The sequence below is a fragment of the Odontesthes bonariensis genome, chromosome 2, assembly GCF_027942865.1.
Source record: "Odontesthes bonariensis isolate fOdoBon6 chromosome 2, fOdoBon6.hap1, whole genome shotgun sequence".
In the NCBI taxonomy this organism is placed as follows: domain Eukaryota; kingdom Metazoa; phylum Chordata; class Actinopteri; order Atheriniformes; family Atherinopsidae; genus Odontesthes; species Odontesthes bonariensis.
This window is the reverse complement of record NC_134507.1, coordinates 5,655,975-5,679,214: the sequence shown is the minus strand read 5'-3', so window position 1 is coordinate 5,679,214 and position 23,240 is coordinate 5,655,975. Positions and strand designations below refer to the sequence as shown.

Below are 23,240 nucleotides of genomic sequence, written 5' to 3'. Positions count from 1 at the left end.
GATTAATCTAAACCATTTGATAAATCTTGTCTATATGAACTACAGGGCAGTTCTAATGTTGTGGTGATCTTGCAAAAAAAAAAAAAAAACATTCTTTAAGTCCTCACAAGCAGCTTGGATAACTCACAGATAACTCACTTATTCTTTTTCTCCGTCCCTTGGTGTGTGTTTTCATGTGTGTGTGTGACAGAAAAAATTGATCCGAGTTGCAGGATAAAGTGACACTGCAGATCAATGGGGATCTCTTGAAATAGTCTGCTCCCTAGAAGGAGAGGGGGGCCGCCTCAGTGCCGTCAGATCCGCTTCTATTTAGGGCCAGCCCATGTGTGTGTGTGTGTGTGTGTGTGTGAGCACATGTGTGTATGCATGTGTCCATTAATGATTGCCCTACATGTATTAAGTGTCTTTGTGTCTAAATGGGTCTATTAGGGCTGTGTAAGGACAGTTGATGTGTGTTTAATACGCTCACTTAAATCCGATCCATGTCATCTGTGCCTACTGTATTCACATGAATCCCAATCTGATCACTGACATTTTTGTGTGTGTGTGTGTGTGTGTGTGTGTGTGTGTGTGTGTGTGTGTGTGTGTGTAATTTTGTGTTTTACAGTGGGTTGGTGCTGTGTCTGTATTTAAAGAGTGTGCCAGGATGAGACCCAAGGACCCTTCATTGCCCCTGTTGGCTGTTAAAATCTGCATTGGTCAACTGCGCTGGGTGAATACGCAGAACATCCACCTACACCACCTACGTGATGCACATAACACGCACGCACTTTCAGTTGGGTTTTCTCATCTGACGCAGTTACATAGATTATTATTAAAGTGCTTATCATATAAAAGTATCTTTTCCTCTTGTTTATCAGTCTTGGTGTGACGTTTCTGCACAGACAAGCAGCTGCTTGAATTTAGTCAGGACAAGCTTCTGTAGGTGGCGCCGTTTTCCTCGTCTGTTCGGTCTTGCTGTGGAGTTTATCATTCTTTCTAATGGTTTTTGTTCAAAGATTAGACAAAGAAAATACACAAACAAGGACATTTGCTCCCAGCGAGAGATTTAGGGGTCTAGGGGTCCACAGGTGAAATAAAAACAACTTGAAAACGAGAACTACTGCCACACAACACAAGGTATATTTATATCCACCTTTGCAATGCTCCAAAACCCCTTCAACTCAAAAGATGTAAAAACAGAGGACACATTCTTGGCTTGACCCGCTCACAACTGTCTCATAATATTAGCACAACATGTGATAAGGTGTCACAAGTCGAGGAGCCAAAACATTATATTCACTACCTCCTACAATGTTGTTGTCCTTCCAAGTGAACTCAACAGGACTTCTAAAAGTGTCCCGTGGTATCAAGCACCAAGAATTTATCAGCAGATTGTTTGAGCCTTAACTAATTGCTCACTCCTTTTACCTTCCTTTATTAGTAACAAAGTAGAAAGTAAATAGTTTGCACCGCCACTGATCACCCATCAGAGGTTAACCCCTGGAACACTAGTTTTTCAGTAGTTACTCACCACATCTGGAGCGGCCCACAACCTTTGCCGTTTTGGGGATAATACAGCCGAGTTGTTTGGCCATAGTTTGGCCATTTGTCAGTGTTTCTCTGGCTTTTAGATCTGTTTGTCTGTTTGTTGTGCTTTCAAAATTTTGACTACAGCAGCCAACTGTCACATGCCATCTATATTATACTTTGTGTTAACCAACCAGCCACAACATTTTGTCCACTCAACTAATATGAAATGGGTCCTCCGGATGCCCTCAAATGATCTGAAACGGGGAATATCTGAGGGTGTCCTAGAGGTGTCTTTGGGGAATTTTAACAACTCTTTGTAGTTTTCTTTGAGCCCTTCCAAAGTAGTTTTTAAAAAGCCCACGGTGGGGGGTCTGTAGGGGGAGTGCTGTTGTTCATAATGTTATGGCTGATCCACTGTCGGGTTCTGAGAGTGACAAGAAACAACAACTTCTCAGGAGTTATTCTTAAAGGGACACTATGTGATATATTAAGTCATTTATTAGCTCAAATCAACATATTCATTCATAAATTAGTCCTCATTGGTGTAAAATTATCTCTGTCAAAAATCTCACTTATCCTCCTGAGTGCAGAATAACTTGTCTGTATCTACATAGAGCGGGCAAGCTCTATGGAGGCTGCCATGTCCTTCCGGTCTATGAGAAACGACAAAGTGCCGAGAGTGATAAAAAGCACCTCGAATCGCGTTTTCTCCAACCCCAGGCCTGCAAGTGGAAATGACGCCATTTTGATGTCATGTCCGCCGAATGGCTTATTACTGGAGCTAATGGTAAATAGATTTTATCTCGTAAATGATCCCACTAATAATGCATTGATTGTTACCAAACTTCTGCCGTAGTACACATAGGCTCTTAACTCACAAAACGAGGCATTAGAAAGTTTGTAAGTTTACCGGGAGTTTATTTAAAAGAACATTTTCCAGATAGCAATTACACACTGCTGCTAACGCTACCTCTGCGTCGACGTCACTTTCGGTAACTCCCGGAATATGACTAATTGCATTGTTTGCACACCAAAGGCTATATCAACTTATGTTATCTGAGATGTTATCTGTCATCTGTATTTATAGTGTTGTTGTATGTGTGTTATGTAATCCTTTGTACTGTGTGTCTTGATGTCTTTTTGTTTGTATGGACCTTGAGTCTGAATCTATTAGCTTCTTGAATCTTGACACATACCGCCTGCCGTAGTTCAAGAAGTTGCAGCGCACATTTGAAAACGCGAGGCGCTAGAGAGCAAATTCATTCGACTTTGCAAAATAAAATTGCACCACTAGATGGGGGAAGAAATTACACAAGTGTCCCTTTAAAAAAATTAGCGAATGACGCTTTGAAGTTCTTTTTATTGTTGATTTAGAAACAGATTTTCAATAACTTTCCCAAAAAGTTTCAGTTTGTGTTTCTTGTGCATCAGTGCTGTTCATTTCGCTGACAGAACACACGCTGCAGCTCCTCTGCAGTCAAATTCTTGTCTTGGCTTCCGCAGTTGCAGTTTGCTGCCATTTCAGTGACTTTTTTTAGATAGTAAGCATTGGAAGCACTGCGATATATCTTTGTCCTTTGCTTTGCGGGAATGTTTCATCCATGTACCATGTACAGCTCCTCAGTCAGCTCGTCACCTGGCTTTGTTACGTCCATCAGTTAAGTCCAAATGAGTAGGGATGGGAATTGATAAGATTTTTACGATTCCAATTCCATTTTCGATTTTGCTTAGCGATTCGGTTCTTTATCAGTTCCCTTATCGATTCTCATTTGGAGGAAAAGGACAACAAACTGGTCGATTAGCATCAACTTTGTTTAGTTTAGAAGTAACACGAGTTATGACCTTACAAACCCAACAACGGTGAGGTCCACATTGGTCTATCCTGGCCTGGGTAATTTAACTCTCGCCTGCTCTGGTGAAAAGAGAAGCTGGAGGTAGAGGTGAACTGGGGGTAGTACCACCAGCCTCTGGCTCTGAGCCAGTCAGGCTCTGTCTCTCATGATTTCATCTAAATGTAATGCCTGAGAAGGCATTCATTTAACCTTAACCGTTACTAACAGCAGGTTTTACAATGAGGCAAATGGTGCTAACATGATAGGCAGTGTTTGTTAGTTAGTTAGTTACCTGCAGTGTTAGCCGAGGACATGCTAACGTTGCTAACGTTGCTAACATTACTGGGTTCAGATTCACCGACGTTAGTCTGGAGCAGATCGAAAACGGGACATTCATTCATTTTGCGCCATGTTTACTGTTGACTGCTGGCTGCGCTGGACTCGCCACGCAACGTTGCGTGGTGACGTCATTTGCGCCCATCGATAAGGAATCGATAAGGGAATCGTTTGCAAAATCACCAAACGATTCCAAGGAATTGAAACACTGGGAACCGGATCTCAACAAGAACCGTTTTTTGATTCCCATCCCTACAAATGAGTGAATGAAGTTTGCTCATGTCATAATTACTGTAAAATTTTTTGCTTTTTTTAACATTCATGAGCTATGAGAGAGTATTAACATCTAAAGAAAGGCTTTCTTAATATTTTCAGGGCATGTATTTAAAAAAAAAAAGTAACATCAAAGATAAACAAATGTCCATCTATCTTGTTTCTCTGGGGATCGGGTCGCGGGGGCAGCAGCTTGAGCAGAGAAACCCAGACGTCCCTGTCCCCGGCCACTTCCTCCAGCTCTTCCTGGGGGACCCTGAGGCGTTCCCAGGCCAGCCGAGAGACATAGTCTCTCCAGCGTGTCCTGGGTCTTCCCCGGGGTTTCCTCCCGGTGGGACGTGCCCGGAACACTTCACCAAGGAGGCGTCCAGGAGGCATCCTAACCAGATACCCGAGCCACCTCATCTGACTCCTCTGGATGCGATAAACAAATGTATCATATGTAACATGAATATATAATTTCCTAAGGAATGCACGATCCTTGCATACAGTGGCATGGATTTAGTGTCCTCGTGTAATTTAGTGTAAGAGACGTAAAAGTTCAGGGTGTGTACTCTCTAAGTTTTAGCGCAGCGTCACTCTTGTGTTTTGGGGTTGACACCGAGGTCATACACATCACTGTTTCCTGGGCCAGAAGGAGAAAGTAACAACAGCTGTATTTATCGTGCAGGCAGAGAGGGAATGAGCGAAGAGGGTACGAGTGAGTCACTCACACACACACAGACAGAAAAGGGGTCAGATTAGAAAAGAGGAGCCAATGGCCGAAAGAAGAGAGCACATCTGTCAGTGGCTGGAGATCATGGCTGGCCAAAGACACTAAGGAGCTTACAGTTTTAATCACAATGGGACACTATGGCCATAGTGCAGTGTGGCATTACATAAATGGGCCACCTTTATCCACCATCAGCTCCACTTGACAGTCTGGACTGTAATCTATCCAGCTACATTTTGTTTTTTTACGTCAGAGGAAACAGTAGCTTTGTGATGAGGTGTAGCAGTCCCACAGGTAGATAAGAAAACCCCGTCAAACCTGTGATGTCGCCGCAAAGTGCGTGTTTAGTGATCTGAAAGTAAAGCTGCTTTTCTAAATTCTTGAAGAGCAGCAACGCAGATGTGAGGTTTCCTCTCAACGACAGTGACACGGAGAAGACAACGGAGAAGAAAAAAACAAACAACAAACCATAATACTCTTAAGATGTGCGTGGACGGGCTGTTTGTTTTAATGGCTGCCTGTTGTAAGCACTCTTTAAAGTAGAAGGAGATCAGAGACGGAGTGAGAGCAGAGCAGCAAGATGAAGGGGAGGGTGCCGGAGCAGTTGGCTGGCTGGTGCGCTGGCTTGCCGTCAAAGGCATATTACCCCCTTACGACCACCTGCCCACCTGCCCACCTGCCCACCCGCCACCAGCCATACCTCACATGGAGTGACAGAGCACCTCGGCTCGGCTCGGCCACGCAGTGCAGTGTGTGGGCGAGCTTGTGTGTCCTTCAGCAAACTCTGTGCTGTCCTTCAGCAGGCTCTGTTTGGACTGTTCTCACATTAAACTCACACAAGGCTCAACCGTCAATACTTTGATCCCTGCTGCACCATTTTCTGCACAGTGTGGACAAAGGGATATCACAAGTCCTGTTTCCATTACGATGTCTCAGGCCCTGGATTTAATAATCTTGCTGGATTTTGCCTGTGCCTGTGCCTGTTGTTACAAATGTCACCTGTCCTTGGAAAAACTTTGACACGATTCTTATCCATCCTGCTCACCCACGGGCGAGGCTGTTTCAACCCCAAAGCACTGTGTTGGCTACAAAAAGAACAGACAACAGAGCAGACTACAGTAGATGGTATTGTCCCCACAGAGCCCTGCTCACAACATCACTGAGGCAGTCTGACAGTACGTTGAAAAAAAAACAGACAGCAAGTTGCCTAGTACAACCTGCCGAGCCAGTACGCGTTCCCGCGTTAAGTGTCATTTACTGATTTGATTATTTCTAATGTGAATGATAAAAAAATTGCACATTGAAATATCTTTTAAATTAGCATAAGCTTACTTTTACACAATACTGCGCATGCAATTAAGAGTATGTGTTTATGTGTTTGTGTTCAGCTCAAAGAGGCAGAGGCTCTGTCCCAGAGTGTGGTGTCCATGGGGGAGGAAGCAGGGGCATTCCTGCCCAGGGCCTACCTGGCTCTGGGACTCTGCTTCAGCCTTCAGGCCTCTGAGGGTAAGAAAAAAATGAACAAACAAAAGGAAAGAATATACGTATAATATGCTCTCACTTAAAAACAAAAAGTGGAGAGAGGGGGGGTTCAATTTGTTCTGATAGGAGGTATTTTGTCATGGAGTTTATGACTTTTTTCTTTTTTATTTCTTTTTTTCCCCAGAAGTGTAGTTTTTGTACCTCAGAAGTCTCCAAAATCTGACTGAATTTACTTTAAGGGATGCGATTTAAATCCTGTATCCCACCAATGTTAAACACAATCTTTCTTTTAACTATGACAAAAATCTTTCAGTGAAATTTATATTCAGTAGTTCTGTTGCTGTGGGTTCACCAGATCTGAAACACGCTGTCACTGTGTTGCAAAGACATGCACGTTATGTTAACAGGTAACTCTAAATGGGACATCAGTAAGAGTGTGCACAGTTGTCTGTTTCTGTGTCAGTTTTCTCTTTTGTGGAATTACCCAAAAATGTAAAAAGCTACAATTGAACAAAGCTTGATCTTGTTCTCTCTGCAGCTCCTTTGAAAGCAGATCGGAATGAATTCAACAAAAAAGCACTGGAAGCTTTGAACAGGTATGTCGCAGTACTTTAATTCTCCTTCACATCTTTCTCAGTTGCTGTTGGTGGTTTTCTTCACACATACAAACCTACATGCATAAAGGCATAGGTACATAGGTACTAACAACATTAAAACAGGTGAAATTATTACATTTTATTATCATGCTATGTCGGTTGTTCGCTTCTACCATCAAAATGAATGGACCCAGGGCCTGCCAGTGGTCTCTTGAAAGGGAACAATTGTATGCCACAGATACAGGAAGGAACTAATCAGCGTGGTGTCTAGTTTTTTTAACTGCCTCTGATTTAAGTCGCTGTTAGCAAGTTAGCATACTGGTATATGGCTCAAAGAGCCACTCTACTTTGCAGATTGGCAAGATTTTTTTAATTTAGATTTATATTAAAGGGATAGTTCGCCTCTTTTGACATGAAGCTGTATGACATCCCATATTAGCAATATCATTTATGAACATTGACTTACCCCCCGCTGCGTCCTGTGAGCCGAGTTCCAGGCGAGTTTTGGCGCTAACGAAGGTAGTCCGGCTAGTTGGCTGGGGTTTAAAAAATAAAGCGTTTTGCTTCTCAAAACAATATGCGTTCAAAAGAGTAATACATTTGCATCACAAAATAGTTTTGCATGAAAAAGTCAGACCTCGCATCGCTTGGCGCTATTTTTGCCTCCCTTCATGTCAATGCGTAGCCACCTAGCGATAGCTGCACCTGTTACGGTGTTTACTGCTGGGAAGCAGGGGACTGCTCCGTCTGCACAGTTTACATTGGACGCATTGATATTGAGTAATATCTGTAACACACCTGAAATATTGGCTAAAGCCAAGTATGTGTTAATATGTTTTGGTGCACTAATATATGTTTTAAACAAGAGTTTTAATAAGCATCTAATGTAATGTATTGTATTTCTAACATTGTAGACAACTTGTCATATGAACTTTTATTCTGTTGACGGAGTATTATAGCTTCCTATACGGCCTGCTGTTCGGTTGACAGGGTAACGAGGTTGTCATGGGAACGGGAAGAGAAGCGGGCGAGGAGATTGTGAACGGGAGAGACATCGGACGATACGGAGTTGGAAAAGAGTTTAATGAGTTATTTTTAAGTCAACATGTCAACTACAGACGTTTAGGAGAAAGAGCAGTTCGACACACTGTCTTTCTGTGTCCGTTTGGTTTCAGTTCTTGAGTTATGTTTCGTTTGAGAAGTTTAGTTCACTTTCCACCGTTTGACAGTTGGATACTTTCTACCGTTGGACACTGACAGTTGGATAATGCTATCGAACGAACAGGCAACAACGGAGACTCTGCTAGCCTGTTAAGACCGGTAGAGTTGGATGTCTCGAGACCGGTCTTGGTCTCGAGACCACTTTTACGTGTTCTCGGTCTTGTCACAGTCTCGACCGTCTTTGGTCTTGGTCTTGTCTTGGTCTCGGGAGATTTGCAACAAATAATGTCCATGATACAAAACATAACATTCGATAATGCAACATTAAATTATTTCACCTTTCACGCCTTTCAAATGCAACCAATCAATGACATGCATGTATTTTGTTGTGATTAAGAAACTGGCGCTCATCCAATCAAAAGACGCAAGTGTAGAGCCAGTGCAAAACTTTACGTTTACGTTGTAGCTCAGTCTCAGTCAGACCTAGTAGCCTAACAATAATGTCAGCAAATTCCGGCATCATCAAATTTGCATTTACGGACCATAAAGACATTTGCAGTTTTGCAAAGTGTCTCTCACCGAAACAGCCGGGCCGGGACCACATCAACGTTCACCAGACACCTGGAGCGGAGACACCCGGAGAGGTAAGCTAGCTAGTCGGTACTGGCTCCAAACTCTTTATCCGTACCAATATTACATGACCAGATCATGCATGTGCTAGTATTATTTATCATGACATGCTCTTCTTACACGCGCGGTATAAATTATTTAGGGACGGATATTTTTTTGCAAGCTTCAGTTCTTTGCAGACTTACTGAAACATTTTTGGCTGAGAGTGTAAATGCTAAGTACAGGTAGTTAACTTATCAGTGGCTCTTGGCTACTTAACATTTTTCACCAACGTTAGATATTTTGGCGAATTCATTGAGTAGAAATACTTTATATCAAAACCGTGTCAGTGAGCACTTTAAGGCCTGGTACCATGTGGTTTGTTGTTGATTTTGGCATAATATTGTTGCTGACACGCAAGGAAGGATGAGCCATGGGTGCCTCGACATTGCTAGGTTAGCACTAGCGGCATTCTCGCCGATGAAGCCAGATATCAGAGCAGCTGTTTTCGACTGACATTGTGTCATAAAAGCTGTGAGTTAAAAACGTCCTAAAACCAGAGACACTTATGAAGGAGAAAGTACAATTTGACATGTTGATTGTTTAGCGACAGCTCGAAACTCCTTGCAACGAGTTTGATTCACACGCCGCAACTCCTCTACCACTGTCTCGTCATGAATCTTGAGTTTGAGTTGACCTGAGCATAATTGCAACTGACACCCATTCTACAAAATGTACAATCATGTTTGACGTGGTTATGGTGGTTAGGCGTCTTGTCCTGTGTTAACTGTAACCAGTCCAGCGTGTAGGGCAACAACAGCATGTTATTATTAGATAGGTAGATAGGTGGATGGATGGATGGATAGATAGATAGATAGAGTAATGTATTTATCTATCTTTCTCTTTCTATCTATCTACTATGGGACACAATTCTATTGTATAGTAACTTTAGACTTTTTTTCTTTCATTTCTTGTCATTACCTGTGTCTGATTGCTGGCTGACACATAAGGAGGCTTAATGCAATGTGAAAAAATAATTTCCTGTTAATGTGTCACACTGGATTGGATGAGGTTATTTTGTATGTAAAGACCTGCACTCATTGATAGATTTAAAATTACTGCATTTGTAAGATACAGTAGTTTGTTGTGGTTGAATAGAAACAGATGACTTACAGATTCTTTTCCCCCTATGTTGTACTTGGAGTACAAATCTCTGCATTGTTCTGTCTGTAGTTGACATAATACCTTATTAAATTGAATTTAAACTGGGACTGAACCTCTTACCCCAGTATGCTGCTTTTATTAAATTGATGCAAGTTATGGTGTAACACTAGTTCACTAGCTGTTTTTTTTTTTTTGGTCTCGTCTCGGTCTCGTCTCGACTTTGTCTTGGTCTTGACTCAGTCTGTCTTGGCCTTGGTCTCGTCTTGGTCTCGGTCTTGATACCCTCTGGTCTTGGTAGTGTCTTGGTCTCGGTTTAGGCGGTCTTGACTACAAGTCTAAAGACCGGATCGCGGGGTTAAGACCAACAGAGGAGGCTTCTTCGTGTCAGAAAACCGTTACCTTGGATGGTCATGGAGTCGGTACTCGGGTGACATCGGTGGACGTTGCGTTTGTGGATACGAGTGTGGATTACATGTCGGCTCTCTGTGAGTAAGCGCTTCAGGTCCATAGACGGTATGAGCTCCATCGCGCGCCATCAGGGTACCCACAATAACTTTGCTTAACCCCGGCCGGGTATTTTTCTTTTTCTTGTTTGTGTATTGTTTTGTCAGTGTCCTGCATTTCTTGCCATTGTGTTTGGGCTTATCATTTTCAACTATAGGCTCAAATAAATGATTATCAGTTTAATATAACTTATGTAATGTTTCACTCTGTTTTATTTATGTGTGATTTATCAGCTAAAATATGAGCAGTGTGTGTTAAATGAATCTCTGAGGTGTAATTCAGAGTGGGGGCTCGAGAGCACAACCTTAGAAAGCACAGCAGTCATCAGTAAACATTTCTACTGTTTACCCCAGGCCTCTGGTAAAGTGAATAATCATCTCTAGACCGTTAATAGCTGAACGCCATACAATGCTGATGAGCAGGTTGGTTACATATCTATTACTCAATTTTATTAAGACAAATGGCAAATAAAGTAAACTCACTCACCGAAGCACCATCACCCACGTTGGTGGACATGGCTGATCTGTCCAATGGAGCGTAACTTGATTGGCTGCCGTTGGATGAATTGAGACAGGGATCGATTCTTCTCCCTGTATACCCGGATGATTTTTCCACTGAATTTTTTTTGACACTGTTGGTTTTTCTAATTCAAAGTCTGATTTTGATGCTGTAAAAAATCATTATTAGAAATTCGTATTCAAACTCTGATGGCACAGAAAAACTTCCATAGACGCTTCTATCTGTCGTTCCTTCACAGAGCTCGGACATTAGACCCTCAGGATGCACAGATTTCTATGTACCTGGCTCTGCAGCTGGCTATTGTACGCAAGGTATAAGCGAACAAATAAGAATGAATTGCAGTGTTTGTCATCAGCTTTTTGTAAGTTTTATCTGGTTTGTAACTCTCAGGTGTCAGCAGCCATGGAGCCCCTGCAGGCAGCTTTATCTCTCTGTGGGGATGACTTGCACTCCCTCCACCTGCTGACCCTGCTGCTGAGTGCCCAGAAGCATCACCGTCATGCCCTGGACACCCTGGGCCTGGCCCTCAGCCAGCACCCTGACAACTTCAAGTAAAACCCACTACACCATCCCACTCATGCGTGAAACAGAAAATTGTTGGCGGAAGTGCTGGTGAAATGAGGATAAGAAAATCGATCGCTGTACTTACGAAACTTGCTTATGATACTTTTCTAAGTTGGAGCGCTTGTGAAGAAGAGTATAACTCCAGGGAGTTGTGCAGCGAAGGCCTGTCCTAACACCAGCCCTCTCTGTAGGGATAGGGTGTCTCAGCTCCACTATGTTGGAGGCCAAGCACACAAACACGCTCACACACATGAAGCCTTATTTAGATGTGCCGGAGCAGAAGCCTGCATTGCGGTACCTATGCCCCTCATACACCCTTACCCTTTTAACAGTGCAGCGTGACCCCAGTTTAGTGCTGCTTTTTTTTTAAAGAACTGTCCACACAAGCCAACCTAATGCAGGTTGAAACATAATAAAACTAAATAAAACTTGATACTGACTTTTAAAGCCTAATAATTTTGGCAAGTCAAGAATTAAGTGACTTGAAAGACAAGATTACAGGTTTAGGGCCTCGAACCTGTAACATTTAATTTGTTTCTAACATATGGATCCATGCATGCCTGAATACCTGCTTTAATACTGCACAATACTGCATACTTTTTCAGTATAACAGACTTGATAGATAACATAAGCATGAGAAAATGATGGAAGTACTGACGATACCCAAATAAATTAAGTAGTATTGTTAATATTCCTATTACAATCCGGCTCATACTACTTGTAGACATGATTCCAGTTACTCTTCTGCAACAAAAACATGCTCATTTGCTGTGGAGGATGGTCTGTTGTATTAGACCTCGACCACACGAATTGTCAAGGCTATATCATTTCACATTAACAATATTATGGAAGCATGTTGCATCATCTTTCTATGTGCTCTTACTATATTTCAAAGCTCGGTAAAGCATTTCGTAATGCAGCCATTTGGGGTCAGTGTTGGCCTCCACGGTCCCAGCGCAGACAGATGGGTTGCATTCATACATCAGGAGGGAGAGGAAACGCAGAAAAACAAGATAAAATTGATTAAATAACGAAGGACACACAGTAGGAGCCTGACAGGAGGAAGAAAATGAAGGGATAGAGTGGGTGGATGCTTTTATAACTATGCAAGCTTTGCGGATCAGTGCTGTATCTACAGTTGGAAGACGAAATCTGTTCTCTGTCTGTCTAGATGCACAATCGCACACTAAGAAACGCACACACCTCCTCCGTAGAGACACTTGACTGCTTTGACCCATTTAAGAGCTCTTTTCCGGGCTCAGCCAATCACATTGCTCTCTGCGCCAGGAATCCCCATCGCCCCGGTAACCATGAGGTCATATGGGCAGAGCAGGCAGCATCAGTTGTTGTTTCTAAACTGTTGTTATGGATTGGCAGAGAGACATCGAGTCAGACAAAAATAAAGAGAGATACAAATCTTTGTATTTTTAGTTTGCTGAATCTTGAGTTCACATAATTTTTTTTTTTTCATTACCTTTGCAAAGACAAGACTTATTACCTATAGCTGTTGCAATAACTTTGCTGTCACACCAGTTAAAGCTATCTGACATGAAGCAAAAGATCAAGAGACATACAATGAAGCTCTGCACAGGCATGAAATTCTAAAAATAAAATCTCAAATGCCAAAGAGTACTGGTTAAAGTGTATTAGGGTCATAGAAATTTGTTAAGCTCGCATGAAGCTACCAATAATAATGAAGAAAACAGGCAAAGGCAGCCTTACGGCCACCAGTGAGCATTAGCACTAGCTAACTAACTGAGAGTTGCCTAGAGTTACCCTTTAGAGTTTAAGTTAGCAACTAGCTAACTTTACTAGTCTGTAAAGCATTTAGCAACTAAATTGCATGATATTTTGTTATTGGTTGAGAATCAAAACCAGAACAGAAGGAAGAGTGAATCTTCCTCAAATCAGCAGAGACACAGCTGTAACTAAATTAAGACCAATATAACTCTCTGTCTCCTGCTTATTAAAGAACTGAATGTTTGCTAACACGTTAGCCTTCATCAGTTATTGCAGTTTTATATACCAAAAGTGAAAATATTGGAACATTAGTTTGCAAATTATGCCCGAAGTCTGCGAAATAGACAAAATGGGAAATTAAAACAGCCAAGTTTGTTAGCTGATAAGCTGCAGCCTGTTAGCTTATAATGGAGAGGTGTTTGTGTAAAACAGGGATTGTCCCTTGTACATTCCCGAGGATTCAAGGATATGTCTTGGTGTCCTTCAACTCTACCACAGTTAAACAGAACTCTCAGCTCTCTAGCTGCATTGTGCAGCTGATCTGATAAAAAGTTGTTATTTGTTTCAGCTTTTAAAATGTTACTGTTATACCTCAAAGCCACACAAGAATGTAACAACTACCAATAGTTGTCTCTCCATAACACCATGTTTGTTTCCATGGAGATGGAAGAAAAAATTCCATGTGAGAACAAATGCAGGATTGTGGCTTTGCTCTGTAAACAATACGGTGTTAGAATTGCAATAGCGAAGTGCTGGATTTCAACATGTAATCGCCAACATTATTTTCATGCTATACTAAACCTAAAAATGCAAATGAAAATCAATTTAAATCCGGCCGCCCGACACCTGCCGAGCAAGAGGCCAGGTTGCAAACCTCAAACTCAGAATGAGAGATCAAGGCAGAGAAAAAGAGTGAGAGAGGTGTTTTCTCAGCAAAAAGCTCACAGAATATAATTTTCTTTGAATGTGTAAGCGAGCATCAGAGATCAAAGCTCACATCGCGCACAGTGCCGGGCATCCTGCGACTGTCATGTGTGTGTCTGCGCTTGTGTGTTGTGAGGGTGGGAGGATGTGAACATTTGTACAAGATCCCAATCTTACACATGCATGTTTTGTGTTGTTGCATGTATGCATGGATGTGTGTGATTGTTGTTAGCCACTGGCTCTCTGCACCACAGCAAACTGTCAGCTCGCTGTAGCACACCGAATTTCTCCTTCCTCCTCTTCTCCCACATCCTCTACCCCCGGCTTCTGCCTTCCTCTCTCACCATTGCTTCCTTCCTCTCTTTCTTTCTATCTTTCTTTCTTGCCCTCATTTTCTTTCCTTGCACATACTTTCGTTTTTTTTTGTCTCGATTTCTGCCTTTTCTTTGAAATTTTAATCACCTCGTAAACGGGCATGCATTTCAATGTGAAATGGGATTCTTTTACAGATTGAGAGAGAGCTGAGGCAAGAGAGGGGGAGGGTTGTGTTTGTGTGTGTTTGTGTGTGTTTGTGTGTGTGTGTTAAGGGAGGGGGGGGTCAGTGATTGTGGTCTTGCAGTTTGTACTAAAGAGAATGATTAATCCCAGCCTTTGATTCTTTATTCATCTAACGGGTTGTGTGTCTTGGGTGCACGCTTGTGTGTGCATCTGTTCAAACATATATTAGCCTGCACTTGCATGCCTAGCTGACTGTGTGATGGGCTTCACTGTGTAAGCATGTCTGCACAGGCGTGTGTGTGTGTTAATCTCTATGCATGTGGCTCATACATTCACTATCTACGTGTGTGCACAGACGGTATATACTTGTGTATGATGCACATGTGCACTTGTGCGTGCTCAGGTCTCATGTGCTCGTAGCGAATGCACACTCTGATCTGTGGGAGTGCAGAATGAGTAATACTGTAGATGGACCATTATTAGCTATTTTTATGTGGAGTTTACGCTGGCACTCACCACTCTCAGCCGTCCACCACCGAGCATTTACTCCGAGCTACACTACTCACTGCCTTCAGTCCTCAAATATGACACTGTGCGCACGCCAGGCTGGAAATGACCGCCTTTGTAATCTGCTGTGTAGTTCTGCGTATTGCAATCTTGATGAAATCCATCTTCTTTGAATCTGCTGGTGAAAACACGGACGGTCTCCAAGCTGTGACTTACAAGGAGATTCACAAGATTCCGTGCCTTGATAGGTTGGATCAGCGTCTCATTATTAAATTGTAATCATCTTTTTATTTCACAGTTGATTTAGTAGAAACTCATGGTGTAACATTGTGGCTCAGTTGCTTTTCTAAAAAGGTCATATTGGTTTACTTTTCTGCAACAGCTGCTTCCATGTATCTGCTTTTTCATTTGCTAATCATGATGATGATTGATGCCGCTGTCTGTCAATCAAGGGGCCGCGTGGGTCAGAGGTTCACCTTTCCTCGCAAGCTTTTCCTCTAAAGCATCAGCAGTTTTATTGAAGGGGACGTGTTGGCAGCTCATTGTTGGGTGTCTGAAGTCACCACCAACTCACACACTCAGAAAAAAACACAATCTAGCATTACTGGGCCCCCTAGATCTGAAAATCCGGAGAGCCATTGGGATTTACATTTCCCAGCCCTCTGTATCTCCCCCTAGCTTCAGCTTCAGCTTCAGCTGATGCTGCATTCGCTGTTCCTCAGAAGTGGAAAGTCATTGAATGCACCATCTGTACAGTACCATCAGCTGCTGTTTCAAAGACACACATGGGTGAAATATTGGCTATATAAGTGACAGTTGTTAATGTTAGCCACTGAGAACATAAACAAAACACAGAGGAATGGAGCCACAGGGAAGTTCAGAGTTTATGGAGCCGATATGTGACGGAGGAATAAATTTGGGAGTTGTTTCATTCTGTGGTGTCTGTTTTAACAACTTAGGCCTGTTTAACACATGGCCCTCGTGACAACACGGTGCCTATAAAGAGGGATCAGTAGCCCACCAGCTGTCTGTGGTTCAGTCGCAGATGAGGGAAATTTAAGTATATGAGAATAAAATTGCCTCTCAGATATTTTATTATATTTGGTTTGGTGTGTGGTCTCAGCTCTTATGCCTTGTGTACACCAAGAGCGACCTACGCTAACTGAGCGACCAGAGTGGATTCCAGCTATTAAACTCAAGCTAATATTATGGTAATGAGCTATGACGCGGTTCGGCGAAAACCAATGACAATCCATAGATTGTAGGGGTCTGACAATCCGCGGGGTTCGCGGAAACAGACGTGTAAACTTTGGTTCCTAGTTCCTACGTCCTTCAAACATGGCTACTGAAAAATTATTCGCCGCGGTGTCCGCCCACCAGATATTGTACAACCCCACAACATTTGCATATCGGGATAATAACAAAAAACACGACGCATGGTTGAGAGTTAGTTGGAGAGTGGAGTGGTGCGCTATTTTTGTTTTTGATTAAACAATTTATTCATTTCGCGCCACGTAGTTTGCCGCCAGCTTTTGTCTACGCATACTTTGCATTCTTTTGTCAATGCATTCTCCTTTCTTAAAAGCAAAGTACTGACGCAAGGTGGTGTTAATCGGTAATCGTTTGTTTTTTATTTAATTAATTTTAATGTAGAACAAGCACGTGTATGTTGTTTAATGTTACTGATGCGAATTTATTTTATTTTTCACAGCTGCCTCTGCTATTCCTGCTCTTCTCAGGTGTACCTAATGTAGTTTTACATAATTTGTAACGTGGTGTATACTTGCATAACAAATTGTAAATAACAACACGTTTATTTGTGTCCCTGCCCTCTCTTTCCTCATTTGTTCTTTTTCACGGGGGTGCTGCACAGCCGCGCGGCCTTTAAAAATTGAACAGACTAAATGTGACGTCACGAGCTACCAAAGCGAATTCTCAAGCGAGGCTTCTCCAGCTACCTCCACTACCAGGCAGCGTAGGTCGCCCTTGGTGTACACGCAGCATTAGGCTATTTGTTGTATGCTCTCTCTTACCTTGATGCATCTCAAAAGAGGCAGACCCTGAAGAAGAGAGGGGTGGACCGCAGTCCAGTGGCTCACTGCACACCCCTAAAATGATCCGCTTGGATAGAGATGTAAATTAATGGAAGTGGGTAATGAAGTAATGTAACTGCTGCACTGTCTCTCTGAATTATTTTGACCAAAGCGTGTTCCAAACATTTTATAAGGGCCTCAGAAAATTGCGTCAGCTTCTGAGGAAAAAAGGCAAAGCGTGTCTCATTTAATAATAACACAACTTGCACAGTCGGAAAACATGTTAATGGGAACTGTCGTTGTGCAGGAAAAGAAGAAACAAGTAATGGCAGTTATTTAGATTATAATATTTTTCTGAAGACAACAGTCGATTAGAGCGAAAGTTTTGTTAGCACTCATGGCCCAGAAATATGAATACATTCCAAAGGATCTGTCTCAAACGGTGACCTCGTCAGACATTTTATTTGCAGCTCAGTGAAACTTGACACTTTGTATTACAAACTACATATCAGTTGAAAAAGTGTATTCACTGCAGTACAAACTAGAAACATATTAAACTGTTGATAGTGAGACATTTTACTATTTTAAGAAATGGCAAGCAGGCGAGTTCAGCACCTGAACTCTTCCACTAAGAAGTCATGCTGTCATGCACTAAGTGATTTAGCGTTGTCTGAAATATGCAAGGCCTTCCTTGAGACGGACATTGTCTGAATGGGAACATATGTTGCTCTAAGGCTTGTCTACACCTTTTAGCACTGATGGTGCTTTTCCAGATGTACAAGTTGCCAGTTCCATTGGCACTAATGCACTGTGGTGTGTGGATCATGCTTCCATATGTCTTTCTCTTTGCATGATACAGATTTAACCTGCATTTATGGATGGCACGACGAACTGTGTTCACGGATAATGATTTATTTTATTACATTTGCTGCCCTCCATATTACTTTTTTTTTTTTTTAATTTGTCAGCTAAACCAGTGCATTTTATTCATCTATCAGTTGTGGATATTCCCGATCTGACATCAAAACCAAGCAAAGTTTCAAAAGCACCCTTCACTCTATTTTTTTCAGTGCTTTATAGCTGTCTTCTGAAACCTTTTGATTTGATACACCACCTTTTGTCAGTTTCTGTTGTGCTATCTGAGCTTAATTAATTACTGATTATTTTTAATGGTTTTTAAAAAAAAAAAATTTTTTTTATTATTATAAATTTTTTTATATATATTTATTTATATTATTATTTTTTATTTCTTTTTAATGATTTTATTGCCTTCTTGTGATTTTATGTAGCTGTGAAGCACTTTGAATTGCCTTGTGTATGAATTGTGCTCTATAAATAAAATTGCCTTGCCTTGCCCATCTGCTGCAGGAGTTCGGCTGCATAGTTCTGTGCATCTGTAGCTGTCACAACATGTCTGTTATAGGTCTTACTGTAATTGTAATAGTTTGTATATACAGTATAAATGCATGTGAATGGTGCAGAAATCACTACGAGGTCTGAGGCTTGCAGGGGGCATGCAGGCACACATTCACTGTCGATCAGAGCGGCGTTCAACACAGCGAGAGGAACACATTCAAAACCTCAAGAAATGATTTTTTTTCATCACAAAATTAGCTGGAAAGCTTCATACCCGATGTCGATAATGAGTTACCAGAGTTACCCCCAGAAATGTACTGATGCACTGCAAGTTCTTTAACACATTTACTCAAACACAGTTTTGTAAATATGCAAATATCATCTCGAAAAGCAGTAGAACCAAAAAAAACAAACAAAAAACCCAAAAAACTTCTTTGATACATTCCACCCCAATTAAAAACAACAACTATGACTTCCCATGTCTGCCTGCGCTTCATTCTGATCGGTATTAACTTGTGTGAGAACAGAATTTGTTATACGAGACTCGACTCGACACATTTTTTTATAGCGCAAATCGAAGCAGATTTTTTCCTGTTTTACATCCAGGTTACAAAGAGAATCCGTTTTTTTTTCGTATGCATAATATACAGCCCTACACAAACACACACACACACCCACACTCACAAACACTTTGTCACATATCAGCACCCTGATGGGTTTACACCGTCGCTATCCTTCTAAACGCTTTGTCACACTGGTTATGGGAGGCCCACAGACACACTCTCTGGTGGACTCCTACTGGCAGGCGTATCCTTAGCACAGCATCCCTTGGCAGCGCTTGTCATCTGCATGTCAGTAAATCCAACCTCCTTCTCCCCACACGCATGCACTTTCAGTTTTTTCTTTTCAAAATCCCATCGTTTTCACTTCTCACTATTCACACACACACAGCCACCCCCTCCCAATCTTCCACCAACCCTTGAGTCTGTAACGAGGCCCATTTCAACAAGAGTTTTCTCCCCTGACACAAGCTCCTTTCTCTCTCTGCCATTGATCCTCACCCTTCTTCCATCCCTTCATCCATCTCCTCATTTTTACTTTGCTCCTTCACTCTTTTCCTCATCCTCCACCTACCTATCACCCCCCCACACCCACACCCCCCTACTGACAGGAGAGCACAGAATAATTGGAGGAGCCTTCAGCAGCAGGGCGGGCGTCAGATGCGGTGAACTCCATAGTCTCTCCATCTTTTCTCTTTCTCTCCTCACTCTCATGGATGAGTGATGCCCACGACAGACTGCCTCCTCTGAGAGTCCCTTCTGGCAATTACTCAACGTGCACACGCACACACGCAAGGGCGCACAAACATGTTCTCGTTAGAGACTCCCACATCACTTAACCAGTTGTCTTCGGCTTAAAGGGCCGAGCGGAAACACTCTGTGGCGTCGACTCATCAGCCTCTCAAACACACCGCAACATAGACACAAGCACACCTCACACACTCTTAAAGCTTGTTGTCGATGACTATCTTTACCCTGGGTCTGTTTTTATTGATCCATGTTAATGTTGCCTGCACTTTACACAGTGATTGCACTACTCCAAAGGCACACACGCAGTACATACAATGCATGACTTCATACGTATGGACAGGATGTTTCTGTGTGTCATCCACACCACTATTTCAGATAAACTTGTCTTGCAAATCAAATCAAATCAAATTTATTTATATAGCACATTTCATGTACAAACAATTCAAAGTGGTTAACATAAAATAAAAGCATTGCAGCAGGGAGTGGAAGAAGCATTACAATACATAAAAGAATATGAAGAGAAACAAATAAAAATAATTTAAATTAATTTAAAAACAAGCAACAGTCTGGATAAGTCTAGATAAACAACAAATCTATGTTGTTTACTGGCTACTTTTTTACTGGGTCACATGTGTTTCTCTTCCTCGTTTGTTGTATGTTCACAGCTACTGTGAAAACTAGGACAGGTTTGACTTGGTTTGGCTCCATGACCTCGAGCTAAGTTTCTATACGGTTTATAGTTTGATTTCTCTATAAAAGCAGTGGTCCACCTGATCGTATGATAACGTTATCACGCATCAAAGGGCCCGTTTTTTTAAACAAAAATGTTTGTGTTATAATTGGCTTTGTTCTTACATATTATGGATTCATATTCCGTATTTTTCTAAACGATCTGTGTTCCTATTTTGTACTCGTCCACTCTGCTCATACTGGAAGGGAGTGTAGGTATCACAATGTAGGGTCCACAACTTTAAAGGGATAGTTTGCCTCTTTTTTACATGAAGCTGTATGACATCCCATATTAGCAACATCATTTATGAACATTGACTTACCCCCCGCTGCGTCCTGTGAGCCGAGTTCCAGCCGAGTTTTGGCATCCACGAATAATACATTTGCATCACAAAATCGTTCTCGACGAAAAAGTCAGACCTCACATCGCTTGGCGCTATTTTTGCCTCCATTGATATCAATGCGTCCAATGTAAACTGTGCTGACCGAAGAGCAGACCGAGCAGTAAACACCATAACCGGTGCGGCTATCGCTAGGTGGCTAAACGCATTGATATGAAGGTAGAGAGAAAAATAGCGCCAAGCGATTGTGAGGTCTGACTTTTTCCTGGAGAACGATTTTGTGATGCAAATGTATTACTCTTTTGAACGCATATTGTTTTGAGAAGCAAGACGCTTTATTTTTCTAAAAAGAGGCGAACTATCCCTTTATGATGGCATAACTGGGCTAAAAAACTAACTTGGACAGCTCTATCTTGTCAGATAGGTCTGTTACATTGGATACACGCCTAAAACAACGCTCACACACACACGTTGTTTATCACATCCCAAAGAACATGACGTGGACAGTGGTTGGCCTGTGGCTGACGGAATTCCTGCGAGAGCTCTGTCACTCCGAGTCCAGCGCTGCCACACTTTACCTGTGACCAATAATAAATACTCTGTTTGATTTCAGATTGCTCCGGTTTGCTCTTGGGCTTCCAATGAAAGAATCGGGCTAACAATTGCATGTGTATTTCTTGTGTCTTGGTCCAGTTTGCTGCTGACAAAGGTGAAGCTGGAAGAGGCCATGTTTGGCCCCGCAGCAGCCCTGCAGACCTGCGAGGAGATGTTGCAAAGCTGGCAAAGCCGTTATGATGTCAGCCGCTCCAGGTGAGTGTGCTCATTCTGCTTTGCCTATCACGTAATGCTCAAACGTTTTTCTGCATGGGCCTCGGGACATGTCACTATCTATATCCAGTGACAACTGAATTGTCCCGAAGCAAAAAAATTGGATTCAAACACAACTACTGTCATGGTTAAGTCCTTTACGCTGATATTGCTGATGGTTTCTCCATTTCTTGCTAACACGCGAGAGGCTGTAACTAAAAAGTGAGGGACGCATCACGTCTTATATGGATTTCAGTGTGTGTCAGATCAGTGATGGAGCCATTTTAATATACTCTCATTGGGGTGGCACAGAAACCAAGGACTAATTATTATTTTTGCTGCATGGCACATAGCTGTAGGGTATATGGGTAACATTTTTGGTCATCCTTATTTACATACATGATTGGTATGTAGTAGAACGCCACGTTTATTTAACCTTTAACTAATCAAATGAGATCAATAGTAGTGTGTATATATATGTCTATATACATACATATATGTGTGTATATCCTGTAAAGTATCATCCCTACAAGCATTTCCACATGAGAGCAGACATTATTCTTATGTTTATGAAACCCTTATAAGGAGGAAGTGCTTTCAACCATGGACCTTTGAGATGAGATTGAGATCAACACGTTTCCATAAATGACACAACAATGCTTTACTAAAACCCTTTTCACACTTCCTGGGTGGGTTAGCACAATAACATTACTTGGTTAAGGCTAAAATACATTATTTTACAATGTGACCGTCACCATCATGGATGCCATTTTTCTGGATGTCTTGGTTACATTTAAATCCAACGTGTTAAGATGAAACCTTGTTGCTTGGTTGGCTCTCTGCAGTAACATCACTTAGTTAGGGTCGGAGATCAAAACTACTCGGGCTGGGTTTTCTTTGAACATAATTATTGACTGTATCTGCCCAGGTGAACCAACACCCCATGAGTAAGAGCCTCATTGGTTGTGTGGAGTGGCCAGGCTTAAGTCCACCGTGGCAATGGGCACCCCTGGCCCCCTCTTTGCTCCACCCCTGTGTCAGATTCTTTGATTTTGGAGGACCTGCTGCATCACACATTTGGTCCATTTAAGGGCTGCCTTCACCACTTTTTCTTCAACACCTTCAGCAATATTGGAGACAGCTATCCCTTTATCCAGATGAAAAGATGGCAAGACATCATTGAAACTGAGTCATTTTTTATCCTTTCTGCTTTAATTGTAATGGAGTTTGGATGCGCTGTTGAAAGGTGGTCAGTTTAGTATACAATGGCAGTCATTACTGAAAAGCCACTTCTAGCAAGCCTCCCAGGGTTTTTACCACAACACTATTTTGTCCAGAAAAAGCATTTTTAAATGAAGGAAAAGTAACATTAATGAATTAATTTGGATTTATTTTGGACAGACTTCCTCTTTGAACTGAAACACACGTGGAGCTTTTTTATCACCACAACCCAGGAGACACATTTTTTATTCTTTATGGATACGTACGTTTGTGCAAAAAACGTCTATACTGACCAACAAAAAACATTAGTAAGTTAAGTTTCTTGTGCATGTACATGTCCATGTTTGTGTGCTACAGTGAGACGGATGACAGCAGCAGTATACCGATGGCTGAGAGAACAGAGGTCAGCCCCGGAGGAAGGAAAACCTCTATCCACCTCAACCTCCCCGACTTCCAGGACACCTCCACAGGTAAGCTTCCATCTTACTTCAAATCTTTACATCAGAGCCG

The 23,240-nt window shown here is 42.0% G+C and overlaps 1 protein-coding gene across 1 annotated transcript in view; it reads left to right on the top strand.

Annotated features, from left to right (window-relative positions):
• Positions 1 to 23,240, top strand: part of ttc7a (tetratricopeptide repeat domain 7A) — a 79,438-nt gene that overhangs the window by 24,071 nt on the left and 32,127 nt on the right. Inside the window, exons 11-17 of the mRNA XM_075474644.1 lie at positions 608 to 712; positions 6,054 to 6,171; positions 6,686 to 6,743; positions 10,939 to 11,011; positions 11,091 to 11,251; positions 21,396 to 21,512; positions 23,088 to 23,200. Of these exons, the coding sequence (XP_075330759.1) occupies positions 608 to 712; positions 6,054 to 6,171; positions 6,686 to 6,743; positions 10,939 to 11,011; positions 11,091 to 11,251; positions 21,396 to 21,512; positions 23,088 to 23,200 (745 nt within the window). The remainder of the gene's footprint in view (positions 1 to 607; positions 713 to 6,053; positions 6,172 to 6,685; positions 6,744 to 10,938; positions 11,012 to 11,090; positions 11,252 to 21,395; positions 21,513 to 23,087; positions 23,201 to 23,240) is intronic.